Source organism: Phragmites australis, chromosome 5, assembly GCF_958298935.1.
Source record: "Phragmites australis chromosome 5, lpPhrAust1.1, whole genome shotgun sequence".
NCBI classification, from domain to species: domain Eukaryota; kingdom Viridiplantae; phylum Streptophyta; class Magnoliopsida; order Poales; family Poaceae; genus Phragmites; species Phragmites australis.
The window spans coordinates 30169481-30186502 of NC_084925.1; the positions used below are offsets into that span (position 1 = coordinate 30169481).

The 17022-nt window shown below is 44.1% G+C and overlaps 3 protein-coding genes across 7 annotated transcripts; all 3 read left to right on the plus strand.

Annotated features, from left to right (window-relative positions):
• Positions 1–429: 429 nt before the first annotated feature.
• LOC133919185 (uncharacterized) lies at positions 430–7112 on the plus strand. 5 transcript variants are annotated; one of them, XM_062363494.1, is made up of 5 exons: positions 430–807; positions 954–1097; positions 2877–3045; positions 3874–5667; positions 5827–7112. In XM_062363494.1, the coding sequence occupies exons 2-5, from the start codon at positions 984–986 to the stop codon at positions 6819–6821; spliced, it is 3072 nt and encodes a 1023-aa protein (XP_062219478.1). In that variant the 5' UTR covers positions 430–807; positions 954–983; the 3' UTR covers positions 6822–7112. The 5 variants fall into 5 exon arrangements, with proteins under 5 accessions (XP_062219478.1, XP_062219476.1, XP_062219477.1 ...); XM_062363492.1 differs by having other exon boundaries at positions 895–1097; positions 3874–7112; XM_062363493.1 differs by having other exon boundaries at positions 936–1097; positions 3874–7112.
• A 1180-nt stretch (positions 7113–8292) lies between these two features.
• LOC133919187 (protein FLUORESCENT IN BLUE LIGHT, chloroplastic-like) lies at positions 8293–11247 on the plus strand. Its single transcript, XM_062363495.1, has 5 exons — positions 8293–8495; positions 8589–8740; positions 9377–9536; positions 9639–9956; positions 10794–11247. Exons 1-5 carry the CDS (start codon positions 8375–8377, stop codon positions 10997–10999), a joined length of 957 nt encoding a protein of 318 aa, XP_062219479.1. The 5' UTR covers positions 8293–8374; the 3' UTR covers positions 11000–11247.
• Positions 11248–14882: 3635 nt separating this feature from the next.
• LOC133917950 (glycine-rich cell wall structural protein-like) lies at positions 14883–15239 on the plus strand. Its single transcript, XM_062361756.1, has 2 exons — positions 14883–14958; positions 15070–15239. Exons 1-2 carry the CDS (start codon positions 14883–14885, stop codon positions 15237–15239), a joined length of 246 nt encoding a protein of 81 aa, XP_062217740.1.
• Positions 15240–17022: the final 1783 nt, after the last annotated feature.

Sequence of the window (17022 nt, forward strand, 5' to 3'; positions counted from 1 at the left end):
TCGAACGATGAAGGGATGACAGACGGGCGAAGGGGCGAGGTCGCTTAGGTGTAGGGTGATGAGTGTGAAATGGTGGTGGTAGGTATTAGGTGGATGGAGATTAGGATTAGGGTTGAACGATTCATGGCCCACTGTTATGTATATATACACATATACAGGTAAGCGGGTGCTACGGGTATAGATAAACCTTATCTATATCCGTACTCGTATACCCGTCGGTAGCAATTCAAGCTCACGAACATGTCCATAAGTATCAAATAAGGAACAAATCTGATCCTATTAGAATATTTACCGGTGTATAAAGAGGTGAAATTGTGATATTTAATTTTGGCCTTTTACTCTGGGTTGCGGACTTGCGGGCCCGTGGCTCATACCGAGGACCATGAAATACTACCGAGTAATACTGACATGTTGGGCCCACATGTCAGCACTAATTACCTCTTAGGCCCGCTTGCTTGTTCTCCCCATCTCTCTCCCCACCGTTGCCCGCCGCTGCCTGCTGCCGTGCTATACCCGCCGCCTTGGCATACTCGGCCGCCGCTGCGGTGGTCTGTTCACTTCCCACCGTGTGGTCCGCCTTGAAGTTGTCCAAACCGCCGCTGTGGTCTGTTCCCTTCCATCGTGTGGTCCGCCTTGGAGTCGTCCCCGTCGTTGAATCCAGATCGGCCTGATCTCAAACCCTCCCCGCCGAACTCGCCTGACGAGGCTTCGCGGGATCGTTTCTTGTTGTCCACCTTCCTCCTTCTACTGGACTGGTGTGGAGTGTAGATCCATCCAAGTTAGGTCGATTGAGCTCTTCTTTTATTGGTAAGTGAGCCCTATGTTGCTTAGATTCAACTCATTTATTTGCAGTGAGAAATCAAATCCAAATCTTTGAAGCTAATATCCATCCAGGTTTCTAGGGATTTGCTTGGAAAGTTGAAATTGCCTGCAAGGTTCTTCTGTGATTGCAGGGAGGAGAGGGTTTCTTTAACCTCGCAGCCATGTTGGAGAAGATTGGGCTGCCGCCGAGGCCGTCCATGCGAGGGGCCGCCTGGGTAGTCGATGCATCCCACTGCCAGGGTTGTTCTGTTCAATTCTCCTTGTTCACTAGGAAGGTAATCTCTTGGTTTTGCCTTGCAGCGATGGTTTTCTTTCATCGACTGGATGCCATCAGCCTGCTGCCAACTCCCAGTTTCTGTTTCATTAATGGGAACCACAAAAAACCTTTCTTGCAATTATGATATTAAGCATAATCCACTCCTTTCCACAATCTTGTAGAGTAGCATGGCTTGGGTTGAAAATCTACCGACGGCGCTTCAGTTTATTAACTCTTGTCCACCTCACATGTGTTTCATGTGCATCCCTTACTAATGCTGCTTGCTTTAAATAGCTCTCAAGTCACCTCTACCTGCGAAACACACATGGTGTTAACCAGAAAGCCAGTCTATCAAATAATTTTGTTGATCTATGCAACCATCGGCTAGCTTTTACTGACCTTGATGTTCTTGGTCTCATCACGGACAACCTTTTCACCCTAGTTGGATCATGACCTTGCCCCCACTAGTCTTTATTCTCATGCTTTATATTCATCCCTTGGCAGCTTGCCACGCATACACCGCAGTTTGACTGGAGCTCTACTGACTTCAAACTCAAGCTCTGTACTCATAATTCCAAATCCGCTTTGTCTACGAATAAGGAAGCTATAAGTAATGCAATTATGAATCTCATGGAGAGTTCGATCCTGGCTCAGGATGAACGCTGGCGGCATGCTTAACACATGCAAGTCGAACGGGAAGTGGTGTTTCTAGTGGCGAACGGGTGAGTAACACGTAAGAACCCGCCCTTGGGTCGGGAACAACAACTGAAAACGGTTGCTAATACCCCGTAGGCTGAGGAGCAAAATGAGAAATCTGCCCAAGGAGGGGCTCGCGTCTGATTAGTTAGTTGGTGAGGCAATAGCTTACCAAGGCGATGATTGCTTTGCTCCGAATTTGTTAGCCATACTGATATTTAACATCTTGGTCAGAATCTGGAGCAGAGGTCCTATTACTATAAATCATACTAATACTACTGCATGTCGATCTGTATAATCAATAGGAAAAAACAGAGTTGGAGACCATAAGCATATCGCAATCTATTTAGAAAGATTTTTCTCTGCTAAGGACATGTTTAGGCTAGTTTAAGTTTGTTCTTGTCTTATAACCTGATTATTGAGCATTTAGTATATTTAACTGTAACTAGCTAATTTATTCTGTTATTCAGATACTACTGAAAAAAAAATTGGGCATCTTACCTTATGAGCCCTGTAATTAGCTACCTTCCATTAACTTTAGCTTCTCTGAAGGAGCATAATAAAACAAGTCTTGAAGTAAGCCTGTTTTTTTTATTTTTTTTTTAAATTATGATAGTGAGTTAGGTCCAACATGCCCTTAATGTTTACCCTAAACTAGTTAGTACCACATATTTTTATCATTCTGGTCATATATTTTGTTTTTCATTATCTATTTTTTTTCTGTTACTCTATTGAGCATTATGGCTTATATTTATGGATCTGTAATTTCATTGTATGGCACATGTCTACATCATTCAAAACGAGTGTGATTTAATTTCTCAACTGATGTTGCCATATTGGAGGCATTATGGTAGTGTTTCACTCATGTTCCTGATGTTGTGTCATTTCCTGCTTGTAATCATGTCCTATCTTGAAATTTTGGAATTTGAATATATCGGATATAAAGATGTCTCACTTTTTTTGTTTCAATAAATTAAATTGTTGCATTCATCATTCCCATGGTGTTTCTAAATCTCCCATTGATGAAAATGTGAAGTTTCTTGCATTTTTATGGTCTCAGTACTTCCTCAATTGTGTTATCTTTTGTGCGTTTAATATGTAGCACCATTGCCAAAGATGTGGAGGCTTGTTCTGCAGCAGCTGCACCCAGCAGAGGATGGTTTTACGTGGACAGGGTGACTCACCAGTTCGAATTTGTGATCCTTGTAAAAAGCTTGAGGAAGCAGCACGCTTTGAGTTGAGATATGGACACAAAAATAGAGCTGGGAAAGGTTAATTTCTTTGCTTATTCTTTCAATCAATTATGTGTTTCAGTGAAGGGATTTTAAATTTGGTTACTACTTGATACTGCTGTGATATATCTAAAGTAATATGTTTATGGAAAACCATAATATATTTTAAAGTGCTCAAGGCATGGTTGATTAAAAATCTGGTTGTCAATACAGAATCCATTGAAGATGCAATTTACATTTGAATTTTGCAACCTTCCTATTATTGAACACATTTGGCACTTGTGCACAATTTTTGAGCTGCAGGGGTGTATTCTTGCAAAATACTTTTTGTGCTTTTGGTCCTTCTTGGTAGTTATTAGTAAAGAATTAAACACTTCGACTGTATTTGTTCAGTATATTGGAAATTATATTGTTCTGTAATTCAGCTTCTTGTTTGGTACAGCTTGTAATTTCAATGTGCCTACTGCCTAACCAGCTGCAGTCATTTAGCTGTGGTCTTTATTCAGAAATAGTTTTACTTTCTGCAGATTTACATATTTAAAGTAGTTACCTATTCTATAGTTTCTCTTTCATTGTGCAATGTTGTGCCTATTTGTTATATTCAATGAGCAAATTTGCAAATATCTCTGGGAGCAAATATCCATAGTGAAAGTACACAAATAAGAAAAGTGGGTTATGCATGCATAAGACTCGAATACGATGAATGGTGTGCACAATTTAATGCAAAATTTCTTGTTTGTGCTTCAAATCTGCAAACAAGGTTAACCTTTTTGTTTCCAAATATAGTATGCGGTTGTCATCCTTGATTATTCTTTTTTTGCAAGAAATACTTTACTTAAAAAAATCCTTTCTACACTGTTTTCACAGCCAATACAAAAGCAGCTTCTAAACCAGAAGATGAAATTCTAAGTGAAATCCTTGGAGATGATGGAGCACAGACCCAGTTTTCTCGCAAGGAATCTCTGGATTCTGAGCTTCCTGGGAGAACCGTGAGCACTGCCAGTGCCTCCAGTTCTAGTTCCAGAAGAACTTCTGCTACTTTCAGCATGGATGGAAATGGAGATGAAAGTCTTTCTACTGAAGCACACAATTATGAACTCAACAACGCGTCCATTTTTACCCCAGATGAGCTGCGTCAACAAGCAGTAGAGGAGAAGAAAAGGTACAAAGCCTTGAAATCAGAAGGTAAACCTGAGGAAGCACTGAGGGCATTCAAGCATGGTAAAGAACTTGAGAGGCAAGCTGCGGCACTGGAATTAGAATTGAGAAAGAGTAGGAGAATGGCTACCAAAGCTCCTAATGTAACTGCTGTGGTTAGTTCCCAGACGACAGATAGTTCCGATGAGGTTGAAATAAAAAAGGTTTTAACTGGTAAAAGAGTTAAGAAAGAAAAGAATGATCTTGCCTCTGAGCTCAGAGAACTAGGTTGGTCAGATGCAGATCTTCGTGATGAAACAAAGGCAGCCCCTATGAGTGTGGAAGGAGAGCTATCACAGCTTCTTAGAGAGGTGGCACCTAGATCAGTGGAGGTCAAGAAAACCGGTGGTATCGATAAATCTCAGGTTAATGCTCTAAAGAGACAAGCCCTATTGCTGAAACGAGAAGGTAGACTTAGCGAAGCAAAGGAAGAGCTGAAGAAGGCTAAAATTTTGGAAAAACAACTAGAAGAACAAGAGATTTTGGGCGAAGCAGAAGAGTCTGATGACGATTTAGCTGCAATTATTCAGAACATGGACGATGATAACCATGAAGATATACTGTTGGACAATCCAAGAATCCCTGCTTTAAACTTTGAACAAATTCTGGGTGCATCTGACGATCATGCCATTGATGGTAACTTTGATGTTACAGATGATGACTTGGATGACCCAGATATGGCTGCTGCCCTAAAATCATTTGGCTGGAGTGAAGAGGATGACAAACAATTGGAAAACCATGGATCTGTTTCTTCTTCGAATCAAGAAGCACTGAATGAGAAAGTGCTTGCTCTGAAAAGAGAGACTGTCGCAAACAGAAGGTCTGGTAATGTTGCAGAAGCCATGTCATTGCTTAAAAAGGCAAAGCTACTTGAGATGGATCTGGAGACTGAAGATGTCACTATTGCAGAGATGAATGCCCGACCTGTATCAGCACCGAAAAGTAAGCTAGCAATTCAGAGAGAACTATTGGCTCTGAAGAAGAAGGCGCTAGCCTTGAGAAGGGAAGGGAAGGTGCATGAGGCCGAGGAAGAGTTGAAGAAAGGCAGCGTTCTTGAGAAGCAACTTGCAGAGCTTGAGAATTCTTCGAAACCTGTAACCAAGGAAACTATGAGCATAGGTTCAACGCCCCCATACAAGGTTGAACCCCCAAGTCTCGATCTTGCTGATGAAGGATATGAAGCAGAGGTCACGGACAATGACATGCACGATCCAGCATTGTTATCTGTGCTGAAAAATATGGGGTGGGAAGATGTTGATACAGATTCTGTGAAAAGAAGTGACACAGCAATTTCACATGTTGCCCAGAAGTCATCGAAAACTAAGGGTCAAATTCAGAAGGAATTGCTTGGTATAAAAAGGAAGGCTCTTGCATTCAGACGGGAAGGGAAAAACAAGGAAGCTGAGGAGGAACTGGAGAAGGCGAGGGTCTTGGAGCAGCAACTGGCAGAAATTGAAGAATCAGGTAACTTGGTTGCTAACCAACAAGTCGTTAGTACTGCTGGACATCAGATTAGGGAAAATAAACCTAATGTCCAGCATGTCCCTAGTGTTGATACTAGTTTACTCCCATCATCAGTAATCAATACAATGAAGGGGGATGTTTTGTTGCCGGTGCATGCAGATGAACCTGGTATATCGATGGGTACACTAAGTAGTTCTCCCAGCAAACCGCAGACTGAGACAATTGTTTCTAAACAAGGTCATGCAGGAAAAAGAAGTAGTGATGGAACACCCTCAGCCTTGTCGCGGTCAGCTTTTACTGATACCTTGAGAACTGAAAAGGTATCACATTCACCTTCCGATGTACTTGATCATAAAGAAGCTCAGAAGGAACATGGAGATGATACTCTCAAAGATGAGATTTTACTTCATAAGAGAAAAGCAGTTGCCTTTAAGAGAGAAGGGAAGATGGCAGAAGCTAGAGAAGAGTTGAAACTGGCAAAACTCTTAGAAAAGCGTCTTGAAGGTGCTCAACAGAACAGTGTGGATGGTGGAGATGATTCAACTACGTCTGTTGTGCAACAGAGCAACTTGATCCAACAACCTGCTAGTGCCAACAAACAGACGGACGCCTTGACCTCTGCCCCTTCACAAACAAACAAGTCAATTCAACCTCCGAAAGTAATGTCTAGCCGAGACCGTCTCAAAATCCAACGTGAATCCCTCGCTCACAAACGCAATGCACTTAAGTTACGAAGAGAAGGAAGGACTGCAGAAGCAGATGCAGAATTTGAATTGGCCAAGGCACTGGAGAGCCAACTGGAAGATTCAGATAACCAAGGTTCAAGCTCAGGAGGCAAGTCGAGTGAACCAAATGACGCTGTCGTGGAGGATCTTTTTGATCCTCAAATCATGTCCGCCCTAAAATCCATTGGTTGGAGTGACGCTGACTTGTCCACACAATCTTCTAATGCGCAACCTCCAAAGAAAGCGGAACCAAAGCAAGCTTCCGTAGCTACAAGCAAGCCTCAGAGTGAGAAAAGTCAGCTGGAAGAACAGATCAAGGGTGAGAAACTGAAGGCGCTCAACTTGAAGCGAGAAGGGAAGCAGACAGACGCCCTAGAGGCCCTTCGCTCGGCAAAGCGACTAGAGAAGAAGTTGGCATCGCTGAGCTAATGACTGTCCCAGATTGCTTGTGTGCTTCATGTGTAAAATGTTAGTTTGGGTTCAAGTCTGTGATGCCCCAGTTAGAAGCTATTGAGAGGCTTATATCTTGTGAGCCATGAGCACACAACTTTAAGGCCCTTTTGTTTGTGTGTATAAATAAAAGCATATTATTAATGGGCGACGATTCTTTTAACGAATAATTGTCTACAATCATATAATATTCCAAAATGACTCCTGTTTCCATGTAACAAATTGTACTCTTGTGGTATTTGAATCAATTTACTTGTCATTGTTGTCTGACCTTTCTTTCTTTCTTTGGGACGAAAGTGGTCTGATCTTTCTTGGCTCTGTATAATGCTCTTTACAAATGGTCGTGCAAAATTCCAAAAATCTTGACACTCAGTGTTATGGTCGCTCATTGATTGGTGGGTACGAGAATTTCAGTGGGACGAGAAAAGGAATTTGAGAGGCTGACTCCCACTACTTTAAACCCACGGGGAGGGAGGCGGAAATTGGATGGGAATTGTATTGTTTGTGAAAGATGGATGCATCTTCATTATACATTGCGACTTTTGTTATAATTTTCCACTTTAAAACCTACACACCAAACGGTGAATAAAAATTCCCTCTTAAACTCTCTTTGTTAATTCTCATCATAAGCAAATAAGGAATTGATATTAAAAGACAACTCTGTTAATTCTCATCACAAGAATGATTTGAGACTAAAAGACAACTCCGTTGAAATCGAGATACCGCCGGTGGCCACTACATCTACCAGTTGTAGTCTGGTTTCGGTGTGTATGCTCACTCGGGGGGTTTTAATCCCTAGCTGCTTTCAGGATGAGTCTCAGGCTAGACTTAGGGTACACATATACATATATTAAGTAAGATATGTGTGCTCGCACGTTGAGGATCTACCCCTCTGATTTATCTTTAATGTAGGTTAGGATATGTATATGTATATGTGTGTAGGGTTTGAATAAGATATGTATAGGCTATATACGTCTCTGTAGTACTTTAAAAAAAATAGTTCTGTTAATTTTTTTTCTAATACTATTTACATATTTCTCATGCTTTTCTATATTTTATACATGAAGACGCACACTAATCACGTACACCAGACTCATACCACAATATATACACACATTCAAGCTCAAACACACATTAAAAGAAAATAAGAAACTCAGAGATCTCTAATACGTAAAAACATATAGAAAAGTATATATATCCTACGTAGCCTAGTCTAGGTTTGACCAAAACACGAATGATCACCTACTTCATTCGAAGCTCGAACGAGTTCTTCACTCACTGGCGACTTACCAAACTGCTACGGCTCGTTCTCCCCGTTCCAATTGGTTGCGAACTCAGCTCAGCCAGCCCATGGGCTGAGCGAGACCGTGTGCTACGGCCCACGGGCCCATTGAAACCCGCGACCCGCCTCGCCACGCGCCCGGCACGTGACTCTCTTGTTAGCCGACGCGACCGCGTCCCACCCCCTCCCACCCGCCGACCGCCGAAACCGACCGAGCCAACGCGAGGCGGCGGCGGCGGCGGCGGCGGCGATGCACGCGGCGGTCGCCTATCGCTGCGCGGCCGCGCAGCGCTGCGCCGAAGCTTGCAGCCCATGGCCTTCGCTCACGCGGGATGCGTCCCTCCTCCCCGGCCGCGTCCGCCTCTTCTCCGGTGAGCCACTATTCTAAACCCCCGAGCCCCCCAAGGTTTTATTCTACAGTTGCAGCCTCGGTTGATTCGCGTCGCCGTGTTGTGCTGGAGTAGGCGACACGGCGGCGGCGGCGGCGCCCCTCCGCGTCGGTTCCCTGTTCCAGTTCCGGACCTTCGGCGGCGGCGGTTTAGCGCACCTCGAGTCCCAGGATTGGGAGGCGCCGCGGCTGTCGCGCGCGCTCCAGCGAATCCTTTCCGATCACCAGGTGCGGTCGTTTACACTTTATTCTCCAAACAAAATCAAATAATAAAACCGTTTACGCTTTTGATTGCTGTGATGGGAGTCGGAATTGATCGCTTTTCAAATTTGGAGTGGTATACTTATTATTGGACTGACGCCCAAATGGAGCACTGCGTTTGTGAGGTGGCAAACTGACAATGCAATTGAAAACCCTTTGGATGTTCTGTGGTAACGTAGATTAGATTGATGCTCCAATTCGAGGCTTCGGTAGTTTGCATTGTTGCTCGCTGGCTTAGGTGATCCTTTTGCCTGCCACCTGTATATTAGTTCGTCGATCACAATCAATACTATTTCGTCGATCACAGTCAACACGACCGGCTTACATAGTTGCATCTGAAGTGAACATAATTTCTGCCCACTGTGAGGAACTGAGGTTTGGCACGATGTTTAATCTGGGGCACAGTGGGCACAAACTTCATGCTTTGGTGTATTGCATTTGAAAAACATAGTGGGAGCATTTCATCACTGGAGCACATTCTTTTTCTGAATGTGTGCTTTTTGCTTTACGAAACTGTTGTGTTTCTGTTTCCACTTCCATTGTTTGTGGTGCAGCTATTGACTCTGCGTTTTTTTTCTCTGATTGTGAAATTTGTCTCTGCAGAAAATGGCTTGTACGGACCTACTGAAATCTGCTGTACTTTCAACCATGCTGATACTCGCCCTGCCTCCTGAGGCATCAGCGGAGACGTGCCAACCAGCAAATTCTTTTGCCAATATGCCCATTTTTGTTGCTGTGGCTCTAATAGGAGCAGCTGTTGGCGGTAAGACTTTCAAACCTAGATGCTTGCTGCATGTAAAGTTGATGAAGAGGGATGATTTGTAGTGTGCTAATTTTCTTTTCCTCTGCGGTTTTACATGTAAAGGATTGTTAGCGCGACAAAGAAAAGAGGAATTAAAGCGGCTGAATAATCAACTTCGCCAGATTAACATGGCACTTAGAAGACAGGCACAGATTGAGTCGTTTGCTCCTGGCCTTACTTATGCACCAGTTGGGAGAACCACAGAAAGTGATGTTATTGTTGATCCAAGGAAGCAGCAATTGACCATAAACCTGAGAAATGGGAAGAAATACCTGAGGAATCAAGATCTTGATAAGGCAGTGCTGGAGTTCAGGACAGCTCTGGAGCTTGCCGAGAGCATTGGAGACCATTTTGAGGAGAAGAAAGCTGCACGAGGACTAGGTTCATTTCTTCTTGATAATGATCATTATATATGTTTTCTTCCTGATAACGACCATTATAGATGTTATTGTTTGCACAGTGGTAATAATAAGTACAGAAAGAGATATTTTACCCTCCACTGTGCCAAAATCGTCTTTTAATACTTTCCCAGTGCATTTGCTAAAAAAAAAATTCCTAGTGCTGGTATAGTATAACTGCCCAGTTAGGCCACATAATCACTAAAATGAATTTGAACGATTGACTTCCAGCCTTTGGGTCCCCAATTAGGTGCCAACCATTAGCTGAATGATGAATGGAAGAATTTAAGGATTTATGAAAAGCAAGTGAAATGTATGATGTTGTTCAACCTATGTTGCATTTCTTCCATATTGTAGTTGCTCCTGCAAGAGATGCATTTGTTCATCCTTATTTGAATATTTTCTTTAGTTGTAGGCAAAACTTTATTTTTGCAAACATTCTAGGGGAACATTTGTCAAGTAAAGATCTTGAAGATGTTGCCCTAATTTTCCCAATTGATGGAGATTCTGCGGTTAGCTGCATACTGAAACACCTGAATGTATGCTTGTTCTATAACTTAGGATATTTGTGTATCTGACTAATTAATGAAGCAATTTCCATTGTGAACTAGACATTTAGTTTATAGCTGTTTTACGTGTTATCCAGAGACAGCTTGTTTCAACCTTATATCTGATGCAAAAAAAAAAAAAACCACGAGTGTTAAGCTTCAAACACTTGCATATGCAAACACAAAGCGATTACATGGCTTTGTACGCTGTTTACTACGCAGTGACCCTGTGACCTTGTAATTTTCTCATCCGATATTCTGCTTTCGGTTAGGTGCATCGCTACAACGGTTGGGAAAATACAGAGAAGCAATGAGGCACTACTCTAAAGTTCTGGAGCTATCCAAGGAGACGGGCGAGGACTCTAGCTGCACCGAGGCCTATGGCGCCATAGCCGACTGCTACGCCGAGCTTGGCGATCTGGAGCGAGCAGCGAAGGTGTATGACAAGTACATATCGAGGCTGCAGCCTGGCGATTAATTAATAAGCGCTCGCGATAAGTCCCTTCCTGTTGGTTTAATTTACTCGGCGGAAGTCGTCATTCTTGGTCCTTCTAACTTTATTGAATCACTCTGAGAGCGCTTTTGGTCATGTATATAAACGTCGTCAAATGCGATGTGATTCCTGAAGCTTTTGAGTGACTGGACTGCCCATATTTCCTTCAAAGCTTTGGCTTTTCGGTGAGCTTGGGGTTAGTTCATCATTAAAATGAACATTTTGTAGCCGTATAGCCCCTGGATCAGACTTGCATCCCCCGTTGCATTGCATGGTTGTTTACCTCGCAGATGATCGTGTCCCGAGCACTGGCACGTCATGATTCATGGCCATGCACGATCGTTGTACCGTAGCGTAATTAACTAATCAATGCCATCCCAACAGTTTTATTGGTCGATCGATCAATGCCATTCTGTATTGCCTTCGTGTTTATTAACATGTCTCTTCCTCCTCTCTTTACTAGCACATTTTATACGAATGTGAATTCAATAATATTATAATAAGGACAATAGGTTTTATAGGAAATAATTGAAAACAAAAAATTGATAATATATCCTTATAACTTCTCAACTTAAGATAATAAAAACATACACATCTTCACAGAAAAAGGAAAGAACATAAAAGCATTCTATATCTAATTATTATAGAAGATATATTAATTCTACTTATTGGATATAGATGAAAATAAATAATGATTTCTAAATTGATTAATTGTATGTTTCTAAATTGATTAGAGGTTGGTAAACAATTATTTATGTATGCCAACAGAATTAATTATTTTCATACGTGAATAGGCAGGAAGACAGAACACGGTCAGGCAAGGAGGTGTTGGATGGGATGCCTAGCACCAAACGCATATGTGACTTTATAGTTTAGATACTAATTTAAACGCCAGGAAGCGCATGCGAGTCTGTCCTGGATTGGAGCATCGCTCGGCTCTCTGCCTCTCTGACACCAGGGGATCAAGAGATGACGCTATGCTTGAAGAAGGAAAGGAGGTTTAGGTCCCGTTTAGTAGAGCACTAGCTTTTAAATTTATATTAGATTTTAATATTTTAGACTAAAATAAAGTGGTTTAAATCTATTTTAATCTAAAATAAAAATAAAATAATTCATCTAAATATTTTTGGTGTAACTCCATCTCCGCTCCATGAATTAATAAAATTAGAAATACCAGGTTCAAGAATTATTTGGCGCATTGACGAAGGGCTGTACCAACACACCGCTGAAGCTAAAGATGGCCAACTGGGCCGTGCCTACTGGGCCGACCCGAGACATGGCATTGTAGGCATAGCTCAGGCACGACAAGACTTGAGGGTAGGTGGGCCAGGTCGGCATGGCACGACTAGCCGGGCCATGCCTAGGCTAACGCCTCGGCACGGCGGGTCGACATGATATGACATGATTTAGACGCGTCGGCACAGGCATGGTCCAGCACGGGCACGACTTGCCTTGCTCGGCCCCTTGCTAGTTGCCCCGTCCCGTCACTGGCGGGCCCACCCCCGGCCGCCCCGCCCTACTGCCCCATCCGTGAAAGTGCATCTAGGCCCCTTTGTGGGTTTTGGCTAATTGATGACAAACGATTAAGGGACTAATGAGTTTATCGAGATTATGAACAAGTTTTAGTCCTATTGAAAAGGTTAAAAGAAGTTGGCGTCCCTCAAAAGAAAAGAGAAGCGGCATGTAGAGACTCAATAGGATTTAATTAATTTTACTTTTAAATTTAAGTTTAAGAATGTCGTACTATCAAGAGGGATGCATTTTGATAGTCTTGATGGTGTCTCAGTGCTCAAAGTATCCTTTTAGAACCAAAAAAATAAGAGACACAGTCACCTACGGACACCGAGAAAAAAGGACAGAGTTGTCTGAACCTGGAGTCTCCGGGTTAGCCCGGATACTCCGGATTCTGTTAGTATCCCGGAATCTCCGAGTGAGACTCCAAGAGAGAGTCTCTGTTTGGCATAGGTGTTAAAGCCGGAGTCTCCGGGTTAGCCCAGATACTCCAGATTCTGTTAGTGTCTCGGAATCTTCGAGTGAGACTCCGAGAGAGAGTCTCTGTTTGGCATAAGTGTTAAAGCCGGAGTCTCTGGGTCCTGATGCTTCGAGACCCTTCGGGCAGACTCTGGACTGAGATGTCGACTGTATTCACAAGTGTTACCCGGAGTCTCTAGGTGAATCCAGATACTCCGGGTTAGTATAATTGTCCTGTAACGGCTAGTTTCTGACAGAGTTATGTGCGTGTGTTTTGTGCTACCTTGAGTCTCCAGGTGAACCCAAATACTCCAGGTCTATTCGAAAAATACTGTACAGCTAGTTTTTAGGGAAAGGGTATAAATACCTCTTCACCCCCTCCATTCAATGCTACTGAACTACTCGTGAACAAACACATCAAAAACATTCAATAGCCCTCCTAAACCCCTCTAGTGGTTTGATTCTTGCAAGATTTGAGAGTTAGGGTTTAGGGAGTGAAATCTAGAGCTAGAGAGCAAAAATCCAATCTTTGAGCATTTGAGTTCTTCGCCAAGCTTTGATTTGCATTCTTTACTCTTGGAACTTCGTGCTCCTAGACAGCAAGGCGTCACCCGTAGAGCACCCAATCTTTGTGGAGTGCCACGGAAAGTTTGTATCATCTTTGATTTGAGTAAGAACCCTAGCTCGATCTTTGTGGTCGCTTGGGTGAGGATAGGGTTGAAAGAGATCTGGCTCTTTGTGAGCTCCTTAACAGAGATGTAGGCACTTCTTTGTGAGATGGTCAAACTTCGGGAACAAATCCTTATCTCCATTACTTTCTTGCATTTTACTTGTTCTAGTTGTTATTTGGGGATTTGCCCAAATCTTATTGCTTGTGAGTATTTGGGTGTAGGTCGTTGTTGAAAAGGGGCATATACATCTTATAGAGCCTGTGGTAACTCGTAGACCAAACTAAACTTACTTAGATTTACTTTGATTTCGAGTTCCTGTGTAGTCCGGATAATCCGGGTGAACTTGGATACTCCAGAACCCGGAGTATCCGGATTGAGCCGGAGTATCCGGGTACTGTCTGATCCGCTGCGAAGTTTTATTTTTCAGAAACGACTATTCACCCCCCCTCTAATCGACATCAAGTACTTTCAGTCCGACCGCCATGCCGTCCCACCTCGCCGCCTCCCGCCCCGCCTCGCTGTCATGCTGCCCCGCCCCCAGCCTCGCCGTCGTGCCTCCCCACCCTGGGCCTCCCTGCCTCGCCACCGTGCTGCCCCGCCCCGTCGGCCTCCCCCGCCCTTGCGCCACCGCTCCACCGTGCCCATCGGGCCATCGAGCCGACCGTACCGTAACAGTGTTCGAGCGGGGCCAGCATGACACGATAGCAGATGGGCCGTGCCATGGACCGATGATAGCACACGGCCGGCACGGCTTGTTACAGTAACCGAGCCAATCGGACCATGTCGAATTGGACCCGTGCTGGACCAGCCCAAGTGGATACTTTGGCCATCTCGCTGAAGGGACCTTTTTTCTTCTTTGACCAAAATTGTAGCCAGTAGCATTATTGAAACGGGTGACCGGTGACGGATAGGCTCAAGACTTGAGAGCCCCGCGCGCGTCACTTGACCCAGCTGCACGCACTACTCAGCTAGATAGCGCGCCGATCGACACATGCATATGCATGCAGCACACAACGACAAGCGAACGTACGTGATCCTCCCCATCTGCCGCCCGCCGCATGGGAACAAGCGAGCGCGCACGTCCGCGCCTCAATCTCCTCATCTGTTTCCGGCTCGATCGAACGTGCTTATCTGCGCCGTGCTGCACGATATAAATAGCATGCACCTGAACCTGCAGCTCATCGCCTCAGATCAGAGACCACTCCTCTTCAGTAGATCGATCGACCATGGCGTCCAAGGCTCTCTTCCTGCTCGCCCTCCTCGCGTCCGCCGCCGTGCTCGCGACCGCCGCAGAGCAAACCCGTGCGTCATATCTTCTGTAACGCTGAATTGTTATATATAATACAGTATATCTACGTTCATGCATGCATGCACGTACGGGGAGCGACCGATCATGCATGTACTTGCGCGCAGATGACAACAAGGAGACCAACAACGCCGGCGTGAACGACCACGGCGAAGGCGGCGGCCATGGCAGCGGCGGAGGCGGATACTGCAGGCACGGCTGCTGCCGCCGCGGATACCACGGAGGCTGCCAGCAGTGCTGCAGGACCCCCGACGAGGTCCCGGAGGTGAAGAACTAGGGCCGGCCGGAGCTCCGGCGCCGCTCGCTGCCTAGCTGGAATGTTCTGAAACTTCTGAATAATCAGAACGTGTAACTAGTTAGCTAGGTAGCATCCTTACAAGTGAATAAATGTATAGTACATGCAAGTATGTATGTACGAATAAACGCATGTGTAGACGTAGGACGTGCGTCTCTCGTTGCTGGTTCGAAATAATAGCAATTGGATGTTTTCCCAGCCAGTTTTAGGTCGTCAAGAAAACCGATACAATTATTGTCATGACAATTATTTTCCTGTTGGTTTTCGTCCCATCAGAATAGCATCTAATTATCTTGGCTGCTCCGAAAAGGGACAGAATAGTACGAAAGCTACAAAAAAAATTTAATATTGGCAAACCTATGTAAACAAAGACGATCAATTGGATGAGTGACTTATTAAGGATAGCAAGTTTTAAGTAAACTTAAAACTAGCGAACCAAGTATACTCATCTCCTACACATAACACGAACATGTGAAAGAATACAATGTTAGGTTCAGCTGTCTGTTGTTACTCCAGTTCACACGGTCCTAGTCTTCAGATTGTACCTAGCCTTTAGCTGGTAGCTTAGTGCCCGTTGTAGCTGTTAGCTTGTGAGCACGATCACCTTGCATGGCCGGTAACATCTTCCTTCTTTCCAGGATCTTGAACTGTTATATGGTGTACGCATAAATACAGTGGACCGGTACCCAGTTGAGTGCACGGGTTGCAATTCTTCTTCCTCCTCTGCATTTCACTTTACATGGCATCAGAGCCACCTCTTTCACCCACCATGTCCAACAACTCGTCAATCTTGTCAGGCTCCACCAACACCATGTCGAGTCTCACTACCGGTATGCTTGTGACTCCATCGTTTGGTCATCTGATCAATGTGAAGCTGAGTCAGGACAACTTTCTCCTCTGGAAAGCCCAAATGATGGTATACCTTAGAAGCCAACAATTGTCGAGCTATGTCGACGGCTCCATCAGTGCATCAGACAAGATGGTCACCACTACCACCGATGTTGGCGCTGCGCACATCTCCAACCCAGCGTACTTAATTATGGAATCCTCTCGATGAGCACGATTCCGTACATAGCCCTTGAGAATGTCCATGTACCGCTCAAACGCATATATCTGATGTAAGAATACATGACCTAGTGCAATTATTTCATTCACAATGTGAATCAAGAGGTGTACCATGACATTGAAAAAGGATAGAGGGAAGCACATCTCAGGTTGGCACAGAGTCTCTGTCAACTAACTATGTAGAGCACATAGTTTTCTAGCATATATCACTTTCTATGCAATTACGTTGAAGAAGTGACACAACTGCGTGATGACCACCTTTATGTATCCTAACTTGATACCCCTGATTGCAATATGGAGCATCTGCGTCATTATCACATGACAATCGTGAGACTTCATACCGATTAGCTTTAAGTCTTTCATTGAGACTAGTTTCTTGATGTTGGATGAGTAACTAGTCGGTACTCTCACCCCACGTAAGCAATTGCACAATATCTTTTTCTCCTTAGGTGTCAGAGAGTAGCCACCTAGGGGAAGGTAATGTTTCCCATTTGGTCTGTCTTTAGGGTGTAGCTCTGGCCTGATTTTAAAATGTACCAAGTCTTTACGTGATTTGATTCCATCCTTTGTCTTGCTCGGTATATCCAGTAAGAGACCAAGGATGCTATCACCCACATTCTTCTCAACATGCATGACATCAATACTGTGGAGAACATCCAAGTCTTTCCATAGGGCAAATACTTAAAGAAAACTGGCATCT

Excerpts from the sequence above, each read along its gene's own strand:
- LOC133919185 (XM_062363492.1), top strand. The coding sequence starts at position 984 with ATGTTGGAGAAGATTGGGCTGCCGCCGAGGCCGTCCATGCGAGGGGCC. Across the intron at positions 1,098-2,876 it reads TCTCCTTGTTCACTAGGAAG|CACCATTGCCAAAGATGTGG; the intron begins GTAATCTCTTGG and ends TTTAATATGTAG. Across the intron at positions 3,046-3,873 it reads CAAAAATAGAGCTGGGAAAG|CCAATACAAAAGCAGCTTCT; the intron begins GTTAATTTCTTT and ends CTGTTTTCACAG.
- LOC133919187 (XM_062363495.1), top strand. The coding sequence starts at position 8,375 with ATGCACGCGGCGGTCGCCTATCGCTGCGCGGCCGCGCAGCGCTGCGCC. Across the intron at positions 9,537-9,638 it reads AATAGGAGCAGCTGTTGGCG|GATTGTTAGCGCGACAAAGA; the intron begins GTAAGACTTTCA and ends TTACATGTAAAG. Across the intron at positions 9,957-10,793 it reads GAAAGCTGCACGAGGACTAG|GTGCATCGCTACAACGGTTG; the intron begins GTTCATTTCTTC and ends GCTTTCGGTTAG.
- LOC133917950 (XM_062361756.1), top strand. The coding sequence starts at position 14,883 with ATGGCGTCCAAGGCTCTCTTCCTGCTCGCCCTCCTCGCGTCCGCCGCC. Across the intron at positions 14,959-15,069 it reads GACCGCCGCAGAGCAAACCC|ATGACAACAAGGAGACCAAC; the intron begins GTGCGTCATATC and ends ACTTGCGCGCAG.